This window comes from Fusarium musae, chromosome 5, assembly GCF_019915245.1.
Source record: "Fusarium musae strain F31 chromosome 5, whole genome shotgun sequence".
In the NCBI taxonomy this organism is placed as follows: Eukaryota; Fungi; Ascomycota; class Sordariomycetes; order Hypocreales; family Nectriaceae; genus Fusarium; species Fusarium musae.
In genome coordinates this window covers 197,459-212,320 of record NC_058391.1, presented here as the reverse complement: position 1 = coordinate 212,320, position 14,862 = coordinate 197,459, and the positions used below count along the sequence as shown (strand labels likewise).

Below are 14,862 nucleotides of genomic sequence, written 5' to 3'. Positions count from 1 at the left end.
GCGATCGCGGTAAACACAACAAAGCGTCCCTGCTTTGAGATAGAAAACCGAATACCAGCTCCTTTGGACCTTTTATCCTGCTTCTCCAGCCTGGTCAACGCTGTGAAGTATGGTGGAAAACTTGAGCTTCAGCTTGCTCATTTCTCCGTGAAGGAATATCTGACGTCTGAACAATTGCCCGCAGAGTTCCAGAAACCACTACAAGAAGTTGTTGCAAGGTCATCCATTACAGAGACCTGTCTAGCTTATAGGTTAGACCTCCAAAGGAACATTGAGCGCTATGTTGATCTTAGCCAAGAACTGCCCAAGCTAGCGTCTTTACAAGAAAACAGCGGAGCAAGGTATTCGTTTTTGGTTAAAAAAGATAACGCCGAAGCTGCCTCCTCACTGTTCTCAGCTCTGCACAAGATACAGTCGACCTTTCCACTACTTGGCTTTGAACCAAATGATAATGAATGGGTTGAACACGCTATAAACCTTCGGGAGTGGTTCCTCTCATATTCAAACCGTGAAGTGGAACATGAAGTCTCGGCCCGTGGGGGGTATAGGACGCCGACCCTACTTGATGTTCTTATTGAAGCAGAACGATTAGGTCTGCCCTGGCCTGATCCGGCTCTGCTTAAATATAACACATACTATTAGAGTTTCCCAACACGTCTCTCGAAGCTGCTGCCCGCAACAGACACAAGGAGATCGTTCGGCTACTACTAGAAAATAGTGCGCAAGTTTATACATACGATAACGTTCAGGGGACTGCGCTTATATCTACGTTACAGCGTAGGCATAGTGGTAATATTCGCCTCCTCATCGACAGCAGAGGTAAGATTAATACACAAGCTAGTGCACTTGGCACGGCCCTCTAATCCGCATCATTTTGTAGGAAACTGGATTTCATTCAAATTCTCCTTAATAACCATGCCGATGTCAATCTACTGAGTGGTCGTTTCAGCACTGCACTTCAAGCGGCTTATTACCAAAGGCATGAAGCTGCTTTACATACAAACCGCCAAAGCATAGTTAAGAGTCTAATCAAGCATAGGGCTCAGATGAATGTCGATTCTCTAAGCGTATGAATACATTATTAGCCTAAAGGCGATATGATATAGTTGATCACAGAGCGGGCCGTATTACCTGCCTGATCGCTTTCCTCAAGATATATTGTTGCAGAGCCATTTTAGTCGTGTGATTGGTAGTTGAAAACTCGCACTCGAGTTCTTTGCAGAGGAGGACTCGCTTGAGGGGCAGGCGGTAGGCCCATATCGTAAATGAATTATTTCCTCTCAGTAGCCTTGATCCCATAGTCCATTTTCGAAAAGGTCATGCGACAGTAACTCGATATTAAACAAATCCAGGTCCCCAGGCATAGTGAACAACGAATCCATAACGTCTTGACCAGATGCCACTGCCTCTCTTGTCTGACTAGACTCATGGTTGTCGTGCAAAGGCATGACAAAATGGTTTTTGAGATACATCTCAGAATCTGGATATTTCCCAGTCCCTGACCCTGAATGTGAAGAACCAATCTGAGTGGACTGAATCTTGGGACACAACAAATCCCAAAGCCATGCGGATTTGAAGCTGATGTTTGTACCGTCATCTGAGTGCTGTCGGCGGTTTTCGTCGGCCAGTGCTTCCAGGTTCCTCAGCGTCTCGAGCTAGAACCATATGTGAGCACTCATCTGTGATATAAAATGCCAGGTATGTAGGCGTTATTAGCAGCATACCTTTTGGTTGACGTGAGGCCAAGTTCCAGCGACACGGCTGAGAAACGCGCCGCATTTATCTAACTCTTCACGAGCCCGTCGTGATATCTTTGGATCAGCAGAAAACTGAAAGAACCACGACACTGTCATCGCAGCAGCTACAAAGTCGGCCACCATCGGATCGACTATATCCATCAAATCCATAAACGACTGAAGAATCCGAAACAAGGATCCCGTGTGAAATAGCGCCATATCAATCCTTTGCTGGAGGAACAGACACGATGGGGGAACATCCCTGGAGGATCTGAGTAAGAACAAGTGGACGAACGGGTGGTTTAACACAGCGTGGATGGCATGCCAGATTATTTGGCTAGCCATGAATGGATCCCAGTATTCGCGATGTGAAGATATTTCAGCTCTAGTTCGGCTGGGCAGAAGAGCCTTGGAGAGGAAATAGCTTGAATCAATTAGAGCTTCGTGCTCTATCATCTGGATGTTAAGTTTTGTGTGCATTGAGTCTGGTGACCAAGGCTTTTCAGTGACACCTCGCCGTAGGCCGTGCAAGTACAATCGAAGCTTTCCCCAGATCGAGACAAGACGTATGTGAACGCCAATGATACCGGGGTCACTGCTCAGTATGGTTCTGGGTTGCGTCTTTTCTAACTGTGCGCGTTCTGGTCTGGGTGTTGATTTAGGTACAAGGGGCTTTGGAGCACTAATAGGAAATTCGGGAACTCCGAGCCCAAACGCATCTGGTGTTGTAGGAACAAAAAGGCGTTCTAGCATGAAGACACTCCAGTGAGCTCGAGATACCGAGTCATCTGTTGAGGAAGGCGTGTTGTCAATCGAGAGGAATCGTAAGGCCTGAAGTCGCGCAGCAGTACCAGTAGTCATCCAGGCTCGTGCGAGTTGTTGATCTAGAATCCTGATGAGCTCTTGAACTTTGGTAGAAAATATGCTTCTTACTGTTTAGATACTTTAAAGCGATGAGGCAAAGGGACTGCGTGACTTCCGGCGATATATCTCCCTCATAAGACAAGATGTTCACGGCCTCCTCCGCTTTTCGAGTGTAGAAGTCTCTTGCAACGGTTCTTTGACCGTCGTAGAAAGGATGGGTAGACAACATGAGACCGAGAGCCATAAAGCTCCAAAGTAGAAAGTGAGGGCCGTCAAGTAGTTGTTCCTCGAGCTTGTCTAGAGTGAAGAGCGGCAGAGGTTGAAGGTGAATCTTTGTTATGTAGACTTTGACAAAGTGTTTAAGGACCTCCTGGGTTGGCTGGGGTCTGAGGTGCATACTTTGTGTTAGCTATGTATATGTGTATTTCACTAATGTAATTGGCAAGTGACTAGTGTCGAAAAGGGCAAAGATACCAACCTTGCCAGTGAGAACTTTCGGGTCTCGAGCTCATCTTGGGGTATGTCTTGCGGTAGTGCTATAGAAATAGATGATGGAGATTGGTGATTGGGGGCACATTCATGGGCAGCAGGATGCTCGTTGCGTCTCATGGTTTGAGCGAGCTCTTCTGCTGTTCGCTTATGTGCCCTTGTTCTCTTAGACTTGGTACTGATTGACGAGTCAATCCACAGTGATTAACAATGTATGCGTTCAACTCACGATGACTTTGTTTTTGCCCTTGGTAAGTAAGAACACGAGATCATCAGACGTAGGCAATAAGAACATGTAGGTCTTTCGCCATCACATTTCGTCTTTTTACGTCGGCATGATTCACAAGCGTGTCGTGTCAGTGGTTCTTGAGTCGATGTCATGTTTGCTGTGTGTATCTACAGGCATAGGGTGCATGTTGTTAGTCTGGGGAAGTGAACGAATCGAGTGGGTACGGAATATGGAAGACAAGAGTAATAACGATGAGTCAGCCATGTTTGTGGGTACGGAGAATGATCAGGGGACAAACTGACCAATCCTATGGTGTCAGGATGGCGGCGGCACAAAGGTGACTACTTGTAGACTAACGTGGGGAGTCTGACAACAAACCCACAACAGTTAAGGCTCAAGTCACTACTGAAGGAAAGCAGTGGGTATGGAAAAAGACAGGGATCGCGGCAACGGTTGCAAAACCACTTACAAGTTATATAAATCATCAGATGATTCTTTACTGGACTCGTTTTCAGCCCTTCCTTCTCCTTCATTTCCAATACAAGATCCATTGAGCCCCTTTGCTCAAAAAGTTATTCATCCACTGCGATACAGGCAGAATGACTCAAACCAAGTACGTCGAGAACAACTACGTTACCACCGACAGAGGCGGCATCGTTGAGAACGTCCATCGCGTCCATGTCGCAGTCACAGGCTCTCACGGCAACATCCTCTACTCTGTTGGCAACCCCGCAAGGGTCACTCTGGCCCGATCGGCCATCAAGCCTGCACAAGCTCTCGCCGTCATCGAGACGGGCGGTTTCCAAGATGCAGGCTTCGACGACATCGACCTTGCCCTCATATGCGCGTCGCATAATGGGGAACCAAGACATGTCGAACGTGCTAGAAGCATGTTGGTCAAGACCAAGGCGCAAGAAAGCGACTACCGCTGCGGTGGACATGCTTCGCTAAACCCTGCTGTCAATCGAGACTGGGCACAAAAGGGATTAGATGTCACGGGAGGGGTTTACAATAATTGCTCTGGTAAACACGCTGGTATGATGGCTGGCGCTCTCGCTCTGGGTGCCAGTATAGCAGATTACCAGCTTCCAGATCATCCGATGCAAGTTCAGGTAAAAAAGGTCGTTGAGGAGCTTTGCCCCGAGCCCAGTCTTGTCCAATGGGCCACCGATGGCTGTAATCTTCCTGCTCCTGCATTTCCCCTCTTCTACTTGGCACATACCTACGCTATCTTCGCCGCTGGTGAAGATTCTGCAGAGCAAGAGGGTTCGACTTCCCCACGTACGAGAAATCTTGCTCGGATCTTCCGTATGATGTCTGAATATCCGGAATTCGTGGCGGGAGAAGGACGTTTCTGTACCGACTTAATGCAGGTATACAAGGGGCAGTTGATCGGTAAAGTAGGTGCTGATGGATGCTATGGAGTTGGTATACGTGAATCTGAGCAGACGAAAAGTCTGGGGGCACGTGGGCCGTTGGGAATCTCTGTCAAGGTTGATGACGGGAACCTTGATATCTTGTACGCGGTTGTGGTCGAAGTATTAGAACAACTCAATATTGGAACTACAGACACAAGGCAAGCTTTGGAAAAGTGGCACCACTTCAAGAGAAGGAACACAATGGGTATTGTTGTAGGTTCTGTCTCTTTTGACTTCAGGCTACGATCAGCTGCCTGATAGTTCCCTCTTTGGTAAATAGGTGAGTAATATACCGTAGCTTAGTTAGGGACGATACTTGGCCGCAAGAGACAAATACATACAACTGTGCCAGCTATTTAAGATACCACATAATGAAAGACCATACTAAAACAAGCGTGGCTTCGACAATACCACCAATTCCCACTCCAGTCGATACACTGTGCGTCAAAAGGGCCGCAATAACCGCCGTGACAAAAGAAAAGCATAATGAGACCAGCAGGGGACAAATCAAATTACCCCTTTTGACTTTATAACCAACGCATAGCGCCTTCCGCTTGTTCAAGTGGTCCATTGAGCCAACATTAAAGCAACTGCGTTGATGGTAAAATCTTGTGTTCCCCCGAAGAGACTGGGGACGAAAGAAACCCTTGGTAAGAACCTCGGATCTTTGAAGTTTGTCAAATTGTACTTCCAGCGGAAAGTGCTGTCCTTCCAGGTCGTTTGTTTGGTCCTGATGATACTTGTCAGCGCGCTTCTGAAGATAAAGGATCGACGAGATTCATTCACCCTATAAAGTTCTCCTATAAGCACAATAGGCTGCTGGCAGAAAACCCACTTCCGCATGAATCGCTCAGAGACCGTAAACTTCTGTTCATGATACTCTTGCAACCCCTTGATCTGTTGCTCAATATTTGGCCTTTGAGATGCGGTGTCGAGAAAGCTACGCCCTTGTTTGATGAAACCAACCCAGATTTTCGGACTTAGAATTGCATGGCGATGTTCAGCAGGCTCAGCTGATGCTCTAGTGTCGTTCAGTGTATGTATTAGCCTTATTTCGTTTGCGTTGCTTGCACTGACAGCCATGTCTGGAACGATGTGGGGAGGCTGTTGCGAAGGTATGCTATCCCAGATGTATCCTGGCCTTTTTATCTCTGCCTGCTCTATTACCATAACACCAAAGAATTCTCCCTCATATGGCTTGCAATCTGCAAACATATTGTGGTCGCCCACTCGCTCATAATAACAAAGCCATCTCTTACAAGCGTTTATTCACAGGTTAGCCACAAAACATAAAGATGCTATCTACCAAATTATTTAATTGTGAGCAATTTGGTGCCATCAAATGGCTTGTGTCTTGGTTAGTGGCGCATAATCATGCTGGTCACATGCTCTAGCCGTTTGATTTGGGGGCCAAACAAATTGTTTTGCTCTCACAAATTGTTACCAACCTATTGGAGATGTAAAGCGTACTAGCAAGGCCAGGTAGAGTCACTGTGCATAAATGCTATGATAACGGTGGCGCTCGCTATCAGTTGGCAATTTTGTATCGTTAATTGGTTCGAAAACGAATATAGCTGCTTATCTTATCATTATCCATTTGTTAGCACTGTAAAGGCACTTAGGCTTAGTCCAGACCTATTGCTTAGTGCTTATCAGCCCTTCCTCAAGTTGAGTCAACTCCCAAACCTCATTTCATTCTTCACAAATCATCACGAGATAAGATTATACTTTTACATCTGGAGATATGGAAGACATCCGGCAACGTCCACAAGATGAACCACTCGTGTATAACCCTCCTGACTATGTGAGGCGATCCTTAACTTTTGCACCTCCCAGGTATGACAGGCCCGAAAGTCATTCGCTTTGTCTCATTTCCTCTCCAATCAGACTAAGTTAACGGTGACCACTCGCTGATTTCCGTAGAGAGTCTCCCAGCGACAGTTGCTATTCTGCATCCCCAGCAGTATTGCAACCGCCGAAGAGTTGTGACACAATTTCTCGGTCGCCTTCAGATCGAGATAGCGGATATGGAAATTCACCCTACACCTACAGGCAAACTCCTCTTCTTTCAATCGACTTAGATGACAGCTGTTTGCCGAGCCCATATGCTATTGAAAACACTTCACACCAGCATTGCAGTCCTGCGGAGATGCCAGCCTCATTTAGCTCGGCACATGAGCTAAACGGTTCTTTGCAAAACTATTCACCCAGCTTTCCCCATATAAATGATGGTGCAATGATGGCCAAAGCATTTTTCAACCCACCACTACAACCACCTGCCACATTGTACCAACCATCACTATTTTATCAAGGCACAAACATGTATCCTGCCATGTATGTGCCAACGGACTACAAGGGGCACATTATATCAACCCAGAACCGGACTTGGACTATTGGCAACTGTGATCCCCCTTCTACCATGCAATCTAATCTTCTCACAATTCGAGAAACGAAACAAGCTGAGCCAGCTATCGCAGGTTTCCCGGTCTACGTTGGTGAGTCGGTACTTAATTTACCCAGCCAATCTCCAGCCGTCAATTTACAAGGCCAGATAGTCAAGAGGCCGGACAAAGCGGATAAATCAGGTGGCGAGGAGATGTGCTCTTCTACACACCTCACAAATGTCTCAAGTACTCATGCTAAACAAGAAAGGAGTACGGCTGAGCTTTCTAAGGATAGCTTGAAGCACCTCCAGGAGAAAAAAGACACGCTAGGATGGATTATATCGACAAAGGATACATCTACCGTTCTATCCCCATCACTTCCCACTTATAGCCCCGAGTCTAGTTCATGCAGTCTTGAGACTATGCCTCGGCACTTTGTCCCAGGAGAGAGCTTAGAAGAATCAAGAGCTCTAATAATGGAGCTCTTCCGAACTCTTTCTCGCCAAGATTGCGAGTCAAGTTCCGATGAGCTTTCGTCAGCCGAAGGAAGTCCCAATCACAGCAGATACTCCTCAACACCTCTTACGGATGGAACTGGGACCTCTCCCAAGAGCGGGACCACTACTAGTATTTCGAATTTTGAGAGAAACCTCAAGCATTCACTCCCAGGAAGAGATGGGTCGTTTCAAGAAGGCGATGGGGATGAGCCTCCGCGGAAGGAGTCCCGGCCGGACAAGAACCCATTCAGTTCAGAGGCAATGGCATCTCTTCAGGGTCGCCTACAGATGCCTTGCCCCGTGCAACAACCGCAAAAATGCCAGGGAACTAATGCCACAATATCGGAACTTCTAAGATCTCTTGAAGCGAGGCATCGTATCGTCATATGTAAGGATTGCTGTACACAGGTCAATGTTCCGGAGGACGAGAGGAAGCCAGAGAATGCGCGGAAGCGACATAAATTGGAGACTTGCGAACCTCGATGTATAGGAACCACTTGTACTGGCACTGCCAGCGATGGGGCGCCGTATCACCGCCGAACTGAAAACTGCCCGACATGGCAATCACTCCCCAGCGAGACCAGATGGTCCTTTATTTGGGGTCTCATAAACCCAGGAGAGAACCCGCCCGACCCCGATTTCTACAACGGTGTCGGATACGAGCACAACACGACTCGAAGGCCATGTAAACAGCAGTCCAGGCCAAGAGGCGCTGACATATGCGATGCTCTGATGCGAGATATAGAAGAGAGAGACAAAAAGCGAACATCTTTGGAAGCCGACTTAGAGGCCGAGAAGGAGAGAAATGCTCAACTGGAGGAGAAACACAAGAAGAGAATCACTAGCTTGGAGAATATCATTGAGGCGTTGCTGGAGCGCCTTGAAGAGAACAACGTCAAGGTTCCAAACTCACTCCAAAAACGACTTCAAGACGAGTGTCCCGGTGTCTTCTGCGAACCGGTTGTGCAGCTCATTTCGAAGCGTTCGCAAGCACCTCCAACACCATCCTCAACCTTCAAAGATGGAACTGGAGAAATGAGACACTCTCAATTGAACCAGCCAACCACTGCAATATTTCAGCCTCCTCTGTTCTCATCCGCTGGGCCTGAAGATGGTTACTCTCAACCATTTGACTTTGGTAAGACCCTCCGAATTAAAGGATGAATCACGACTGACATATCCTGTTATTTCAGATCTTAGTGGGGAGTTGTTCACGAACTTCAACTACACAGATGGAGTCTTGGTGGACCCAAGTCAACAGCTACCAGATGGCGTGGCATAACTTAAAAAAAAGAAGTCGGAGCCCTAGGCAGTAGAGATAGAACTCCACATTCATTAAATATACATAGCTAAAGCTCTTCTATAAGAGTAGCACGATACCTACAGCAATAGCCATCATAGAGATAGTGAACTCGGCCGACAGCTTGATAGCTGCACTGTCATATCCAATATTCGATGAGTCATTCCCGAAACCCACTGTGCGCTGCCAAACAGGTGTCTCATTTTCAAGACTGAGCGAATCCGAATGAAACGCATCAATAACCCCAGAGACACGAATTTGCATAAAACCATGCGCACCAGGGCTGCCAGTTGTAGGCGCCGACCACTCAGTCGTCGCATTAGGCCAAACATACGGCCTTGCAGAAAACACAGCATCCATAGTCAAGTTTGCAGTCTTGCCGTCGAACAACATGCTGATGTTGGGCCATCGAAAGTCATCCCAGTCCTCTTCTTCCCAAGATCGAAACTCTTCTACGTCAATTGTGTAATCACCGCTTAGCTCGGTGGTGTTGCACACTGGCATGGTGAGATTCAGACTTGACGAGTACGGTTTCGGCTCGTTGCGCTGGAGTAGCGCGCTGATGTTGTAAGCTCCCGATTTGGTCTGGGTAGTGGTGAAGTTGAAGAGATCAGGGCCTTTTCCCTCTTTGGGTCGCCAAAATCCATCTGGGCTTGGGCTGGGTCAAGGTTAGCTTATTTGTACGGAAGGGTATCGAGAGGGTACTTGACTGACTCGACAGAATATAGGGGAAATTGAAGTCCACCAGACTGAGATGCATACGTGAAATCGGCACCAAGAGAGGAGACGTTGAACTCCGCCGAGGATTTAGGGATAAGCGTCAACCAGAAAATAACAGAGTTACTTCCAGCGTTCCATTTGCCTTTCTCAAGGATACTCAGAATGGCGTCGTATTTGGTGATTTGGGTCGAGTTCTTTAGTTCAGGGCATAGATTATCCGTGTAGTTGGGGCCGAATATCGTTTCGTTCCAGACGTCACCGAAGATGGGTGTTAATTCCACTTCCGCTGTCGCGTTATAGTACCTATTTAGAGAATCGTTTAGCCATGTTATCATGATATTCCACCGCAGCAAGACTCACGATCCAACCCATTGGTAGAAGTTGCCGAGACCTGTGACGTTGCGAGGACGGTAGTTAGTCGAGTTGTCATAGCTTTCGTCTTCTTTCGCGAGACACAGTGTCAGTAGACAGAACAAGATTGCGTGCAGCTGCACGATACGATTAAGGCCTAACATTTCTGCTCATAGTGCATGTACAGTAGACGATCAGCTTACGATGGACGCAGGAACAATGCGACTTTTATCCATCGTTAAGGAGTTCGCCGGTGTCAGATGCGCCGATGTGGTGCGGTTCATCTCGCTTAGCCTGTTCTGTGGGCAATCAGCCTGACTCTGGTGAATCTCACTGGTGCCAAGCCAACATCAATCCACTCAACGGCCAAGGAGCCGGCTTGGCTGTCAGACTGGCATAATTATATTTAGGTTAATCAACCCCCCATCCATAAATCAACCCAACACTCTCCCTTATCGGCCATTTAGTATGGCTTTTATATAATATTGCCGGCTTGTTCTCACTAAATGCTGTTAAAAATCACTTGATTTACTAACTGAAATGTCAGACTCTCAGCCTTCCATTAATCGAGATCAACCACTTCTTTCATCGCCTTTTCTGTCGTAACATACTACGTCAATTCTAAAAAAGACTCGAGTATGGCGATCAACACTACCGGTAATCCAAACCGCTTTGACTCAGTCACCGGCAGTGGGAGAGTGAGCATTGAGACCTTTATCCTTTTTGGGCATTCCCCAGTCATGTCTAGTCTCTTTTATCTTGTTAGGTTGATTGAGGTCCACACAGCTAACCCAATTACCGAGAGTCGGCAGTGGAAAGGACACCAAAGTGACTGGCAGACTACTCCAGTTCACTCCAAGTCCTTGATTTGAACTCAAGAAGAACTGAGATTGTCAATGCTGACTTGGTGAATGGAACAGTTAGTTAGTTTTGCTTCTGTTGTCTTATATTGTAAATGTATCTCAAACTAAGATAACATCAACTTGAAGCATCTCGCGACGACTTAGCTTTCAGCCTTTCACCTCGCTCCATTGGATACCTTTAGCATTCTAGACCTTGGTAGTGTTGTTACTCTCTACTGTGATCTACACTGCAAGTGAGGGGAATGTGGATCTTGAGCCGACCATGTGATACCGGGAATGCACTTGTGAGGAAAAGGTGTCCACGTTGCCGTTTTATCCGCCTCTCTAGGCCTCCCTGGTTTGGGGGGTTTAAGAGACTCTAATGCTGATATGTTAATACAAGATAAGCAAGGCTATATATGCCTCTAGATCTATCAAGTTTAGCTCACTATTACATCTTTATCTCAGGACCTTTTCTTATTCTAAACATGTCAGAACTAGTAAGGTTACTTAGATTGTCTATATGCGCTTCCAATCTGCATCTTAAGTACCCCCAAGGCCTCGGTCTCAATGACTCGATCAACTGACGGAGGCCGCTTAAGAATATTGCCGGCTGTTAATTAAGCTCAGACTATTACCTTCGGGATTCTCCCCGATGGCGTTCATCCCTGTAAACTCCTCTACTGGGGTAACCCAAACTATATGTCCAGCCAACCACTTTAAACCATTATGTTGCATGTTATCCGGGGCCCCAGATTCCCCCGCACATTATGGACGGACCAGTGGGGGTTGTGATTTCCTTGCAGCTTGAAGCTGCATTCCCCAGTGCTGCCCCCTCGTAAGATATAAAGGTGTTTCGCGCCTGCAACACTGAAGATCTACAGTTCTTAAATCTATTATCCTCCAAGTCTTTAGTGATTACTCAAATATCAGTTCCCTTAGTTTTAGTTATTGGATATCATGCCGAAGAAAGTCAACGATGGCGACGTCGCCGCTGCTCCTGCAGCTGAGCACGCTGACCAAATAGACACCATCACTCCTGTTAAAGAAACCGATAAAGCCGCGTTGTTCCTCAAGCAAATGTCCGTGACGGGACCTATAATCTTCACACCCGAGGAAGAAAAGGCCGTTCTCCGAAAGATAGACTGGAGAATCCTGCCCCTCATCCTCATAGCATATTTCTTCCAGCAACTCGACAAGTCCACTCTTTCGTATTCTTCTGTTTTCGACATCACCACTGACGCCAATCTCCACGGAACGCAGTTCTCATGGCTTGGTTCGTCTCTATACCTCGCCCAGCTTGTCGCCCAGCCTCTTGCTGCCCTGACTCTTGTCAAACTGCCTACCGGAAAGGTCATCGCTGGTGCTATCTTCCTCTGGGGTTCGTCTCTTTGCATCATGAGTGCTTGTACGACTTTCAAGACGCTCCTGGTTATGCGATTGTTTTTGGGGACTTTTGAGTCTCTTATTGGTATGTTATGCTCAAACTGAGTTCTAATGACGAGGAGTATGCGAATTTTATTGACGCCCTTGTAGCTCCCTCTCTTATTGCTGTTACGCAGATGTGGTGGAAGAGAAATGAACAGACTCTGCGAACCTCTTACTGGAGCGGTATGAACGGATTGACATTCATCATCGGCAGTCTCTTCACGTTCGGACTTGGTCACATCCAGAGCAGCGCTCTCTTCTCCTACCAGGTAAGATTATCCAGAGAAACAAAGACTTCCCACTCACTGAGTCCAAGATTATCTTCCTCTTCTGCGGTGTTCTTACCGTCGCCTACTCAATCCCTGTTTACTTCCTCATGCCCGACTCCCCGATGGAAGCCAAGTTCCTCAGCGATAGAGAAAAGGTCGTCACTATCGAAAGACTCCGATCAAATCAAATGGGTATTGTTTCCCGGCAGTGGAAGTGGGAACATGTGAAGGAATCCATTCTTGATCTCAAGACCTGGTGTTGGTTCTTCCTCGTCATCACTATTTCCATCCCCAGTGGTGGTATCAGCACTTTCGGATCACTCATCGTCAAATCCTTTGGCTACAACAAGTTCCAGACCATCCTCTTCAACATACCCTTCGGAGCAGTCCAGATGTGCGCCATTATTGGGTCCGGCTGGCTCGCCACCAGACTCGGGCGTAAGGGTCCTATCATTATGCTTCTTTGCATTACTCCCATCGTCGGATGTGTCTTGCTTCTCAAGATCCCCCACACTGACGACAAGAAGGGCATTTTGCTGTTCGCCTACTATATTGTAAGTCCTTCAGGATCCTGCTGATCATCGAGAGCATTGTTAACAAGGCTTTTAGATCTCTGTCTACCCCGGAATCACGCCTCTGATCTTTGCTTGGGAGGCCCAAAATACCGCTGGCGATACCAAGAGAAAGGTCACCACTGGTGTCATGTTCGTTGGCCTATGCACTGGCAACGTGAGTGACCTAGAATAACCGCACGTTTAACTGCGTGTATTAACCAGTTCCACAGGTTATTGGACCTCTCCTCTACAGTACTGACCAAGCTCCCCTTTACCGCAAAGGCCTTATTTCCAACTTGTGCATGTTTATCCTTGTCATAATTCTTACGGCGTAAGCAATTCCAATCCGCGAACCTTGAGCAATTAACTAACAGACACAAAGTATCGTCACCCTCTATCTGTTTTTCCTCAACAAATCTCACGCCCGCAGGCGCTTAGCTCTTGGCAAGTCTGAGGTTATTGTTGATCGGTCCATGCTTCAGACTTCTGCTGCCGCTGAGCTCGAGAGTAATGAAGAAATGGTAGCACATGATCATGACTTTGAGGATATGACGGACCTCAAGAATGAGGATTTTATCTTTGTGTATTAAGGTTAGAGGATGTCTCCGTTCTTCTTTATAAGTATGCTGTGGATATCCTTAAGTGCGGGATAAATGCCGAGGAAGATTTAGTATATTCAGATTTATCCTGACCATTATGTTACCTGCCTCAGCTGGCCACCTGTCAAGAGTGCTCTTGGGCGCAACACCGGGACCTGGAGCTTATTTCCAGCTGGTCTATAACGTGTCGAATGATATAAACCTTAGGTGACGACGTGTCAAAAGACGAGTGATGCCATACCGAGACATCTCACGCGCGGTGCGAATAGAGTTTTCTTTCCCCTCCGTAACACACGACAAGATAAGGCGTCATACTCTCCGCCAACAAAACACAACAAACTTAATACAGAGTCAACACATCATACAGACGCAGCCGCAAACCTTGATAGATACCCAAGTCAACAAGTGACCTCACTACAAAGACAGATGCTATCTATATAGGAAGCAGACTCGCCCAGATAAAATTGTTCCCCGCTGTCCAACCCTGCACTACCTATCTCCAGCATCAGTCACCATAAATCTAGACTACGACCACGACATCATCAGTCTCACAATGAGTAAGGTCGGCCTAGATCATCCACCTGCAAACTTCTCCAATTACCCACCGAGATCCTCGCTAATACCGCCGACCATCTAAGCGATAACAGGAAATCTCTGGCATCTCTTGCGCTGGTCAATAGGGATTGTCAGCAACTTGCGCGCCATCGTCAATTTGCCACGGTTATCTTCAATTACAACTCCCGGGTAAAGCGGTTTGCTTCTAAACTTGCAGACGACAAGTCTTCTCGGGGGCTCAGACCGGGTGTTAGTGCTTGCGTTCGTAGGGTTACGTTTGCTGCGCATCGGAAAGATGTCTGTCGTTATCATCGAAAGTTTGCTAAGGCATGTCATCGTGAATATCCTGAGGGACTTCCCTACGAACAACAATATGCTCTTGCTGTTCAAACTTTGAGGGACGTGCAAGCAGCTGTAGCTGAGGCCATTTCATCAATGCCCAATCTTGAAACCCTCATCTGGAAGGATGAGTATTCTCTGCAAAAGAGCTTATTCGAGATAATAGTGCGATGCTCGGCGCGGCACATGGAGCTGGACGGGGAAGTGATTGATGACGCGTGGTCTTTGGCGCCACCTTTGACGCCCTTGACTTGGCCGCTCCGGTCGCTCAAGCTCAACGTTAGTTTG

General features: G+C 47.2%; 5 protein-coding genes across 5 annotated transcripts; 3 read left to right on the top strand and 2 right to left on the bottom strand.

The window, feature by feature from the left end:
• Nucleotides 1-1,280: 1,280 nt before the first annotated feature.
• On the bottom strand, nucleotides 1,281-2,997 carry J7337_006418 (uncharacterized protein; the record flags this gene model as incomplete). The annotated part of the gene is made up of 3 exons (XM_044824081.1): nucleotides 1,281-1,655; nucleotides 1,725-2,620; nucleotides 2,670-2,997. 3 exons carry the CDS (start codon nucleotides 2,995-2,997, stop codon nucleotides 1,281-1,283), a joined length of 1,599 nt encoding a protein of 532 aa, XP_044679738.1.
• A 920-nt stretch (nucleotides 2,998-3,917) lies between these two features.
• On the top strand, nucleotides 3,918-5,016 carry J7337_006417 (uncharacterized protein; the record flags this gene model as incomplete). Its single annotated transcript, XM_044824080.1, has 2 exons — nucleotides 3,918-4,718; nucleotides 4,954-5,016. 2 exons carry the CDS (start codon nucleotides 3,918-3,920, stop codon nucleotides 5,014-5,016), a joined length of 864 nt encoding a protein of 287 aa, XP_044679737.1.
• Nucleotides 5,017-7,056: 2,040 nt separating this feature from the next.
• Nucleotides 7,057-8,781, top strand: J7337_006416 (uncharacterized protein; the record flags this gene model as incomplete). Its single annotated transcript, XM_044824079.1, has 1 exon — nucleotides 7,057-8,781. One exon carries the CDS (start codon nucleotides 7,057-7,059, stop codon nucleotides 8,779-8,781), a length of 1,725 nt encoding a protein of 574 aa, XP_044679736.1.
• Nucleotides 8,782-8,977: 196 nt separating this feature from the next.
• J7337_006415 (uncharacterized protein) lies at nucleotides 8,978-10,224 on the bottom strand (the record flags this gene model as incomplete). The annotated part of the gene is made up of 4 exons (XM_044824078.1): nucleotides 8,978-9,575; nucleotides 9,680-9,940; nucleotides 9,998-10,125; nucleotides 10,192-10,224. The coding sequence occupies 4 exons, from the start codon at nucleotides 10,222-10,224 to the stop codon at nucleotides 8,978-8,980; spliced, it is 1,020 nt and encodes a 339-aa protein (XP_044679735.1).
• Nucleotides 10,225-11,790: 1,566 nt separating this feature from the next.
• Nucleotides 11,791-13,671, top strand: J7337_006414 (uncharacterized protein; the record flags this gene model as incomplete). The annotated part of the gene is made up of 5 exons (XM_044824077.1): nucleotides 11,791-12,301; nucleotides 12,367-12,527; nucleotides 12,575-13,081; nucleotides 13,137-13,256; nucleotides 13,456-13,671. 5 exons carry the CDS (start codon nucleotides 11,791-11,793, stop codon nucleotides 13,669-13,671), a joined length of 1,515 nt encoding a protein of 504 aa, XP_044679734.1.
• Between the last annotated feature and the right edge of the window lie 1,191 nt (nucleotides 13,672-14,862).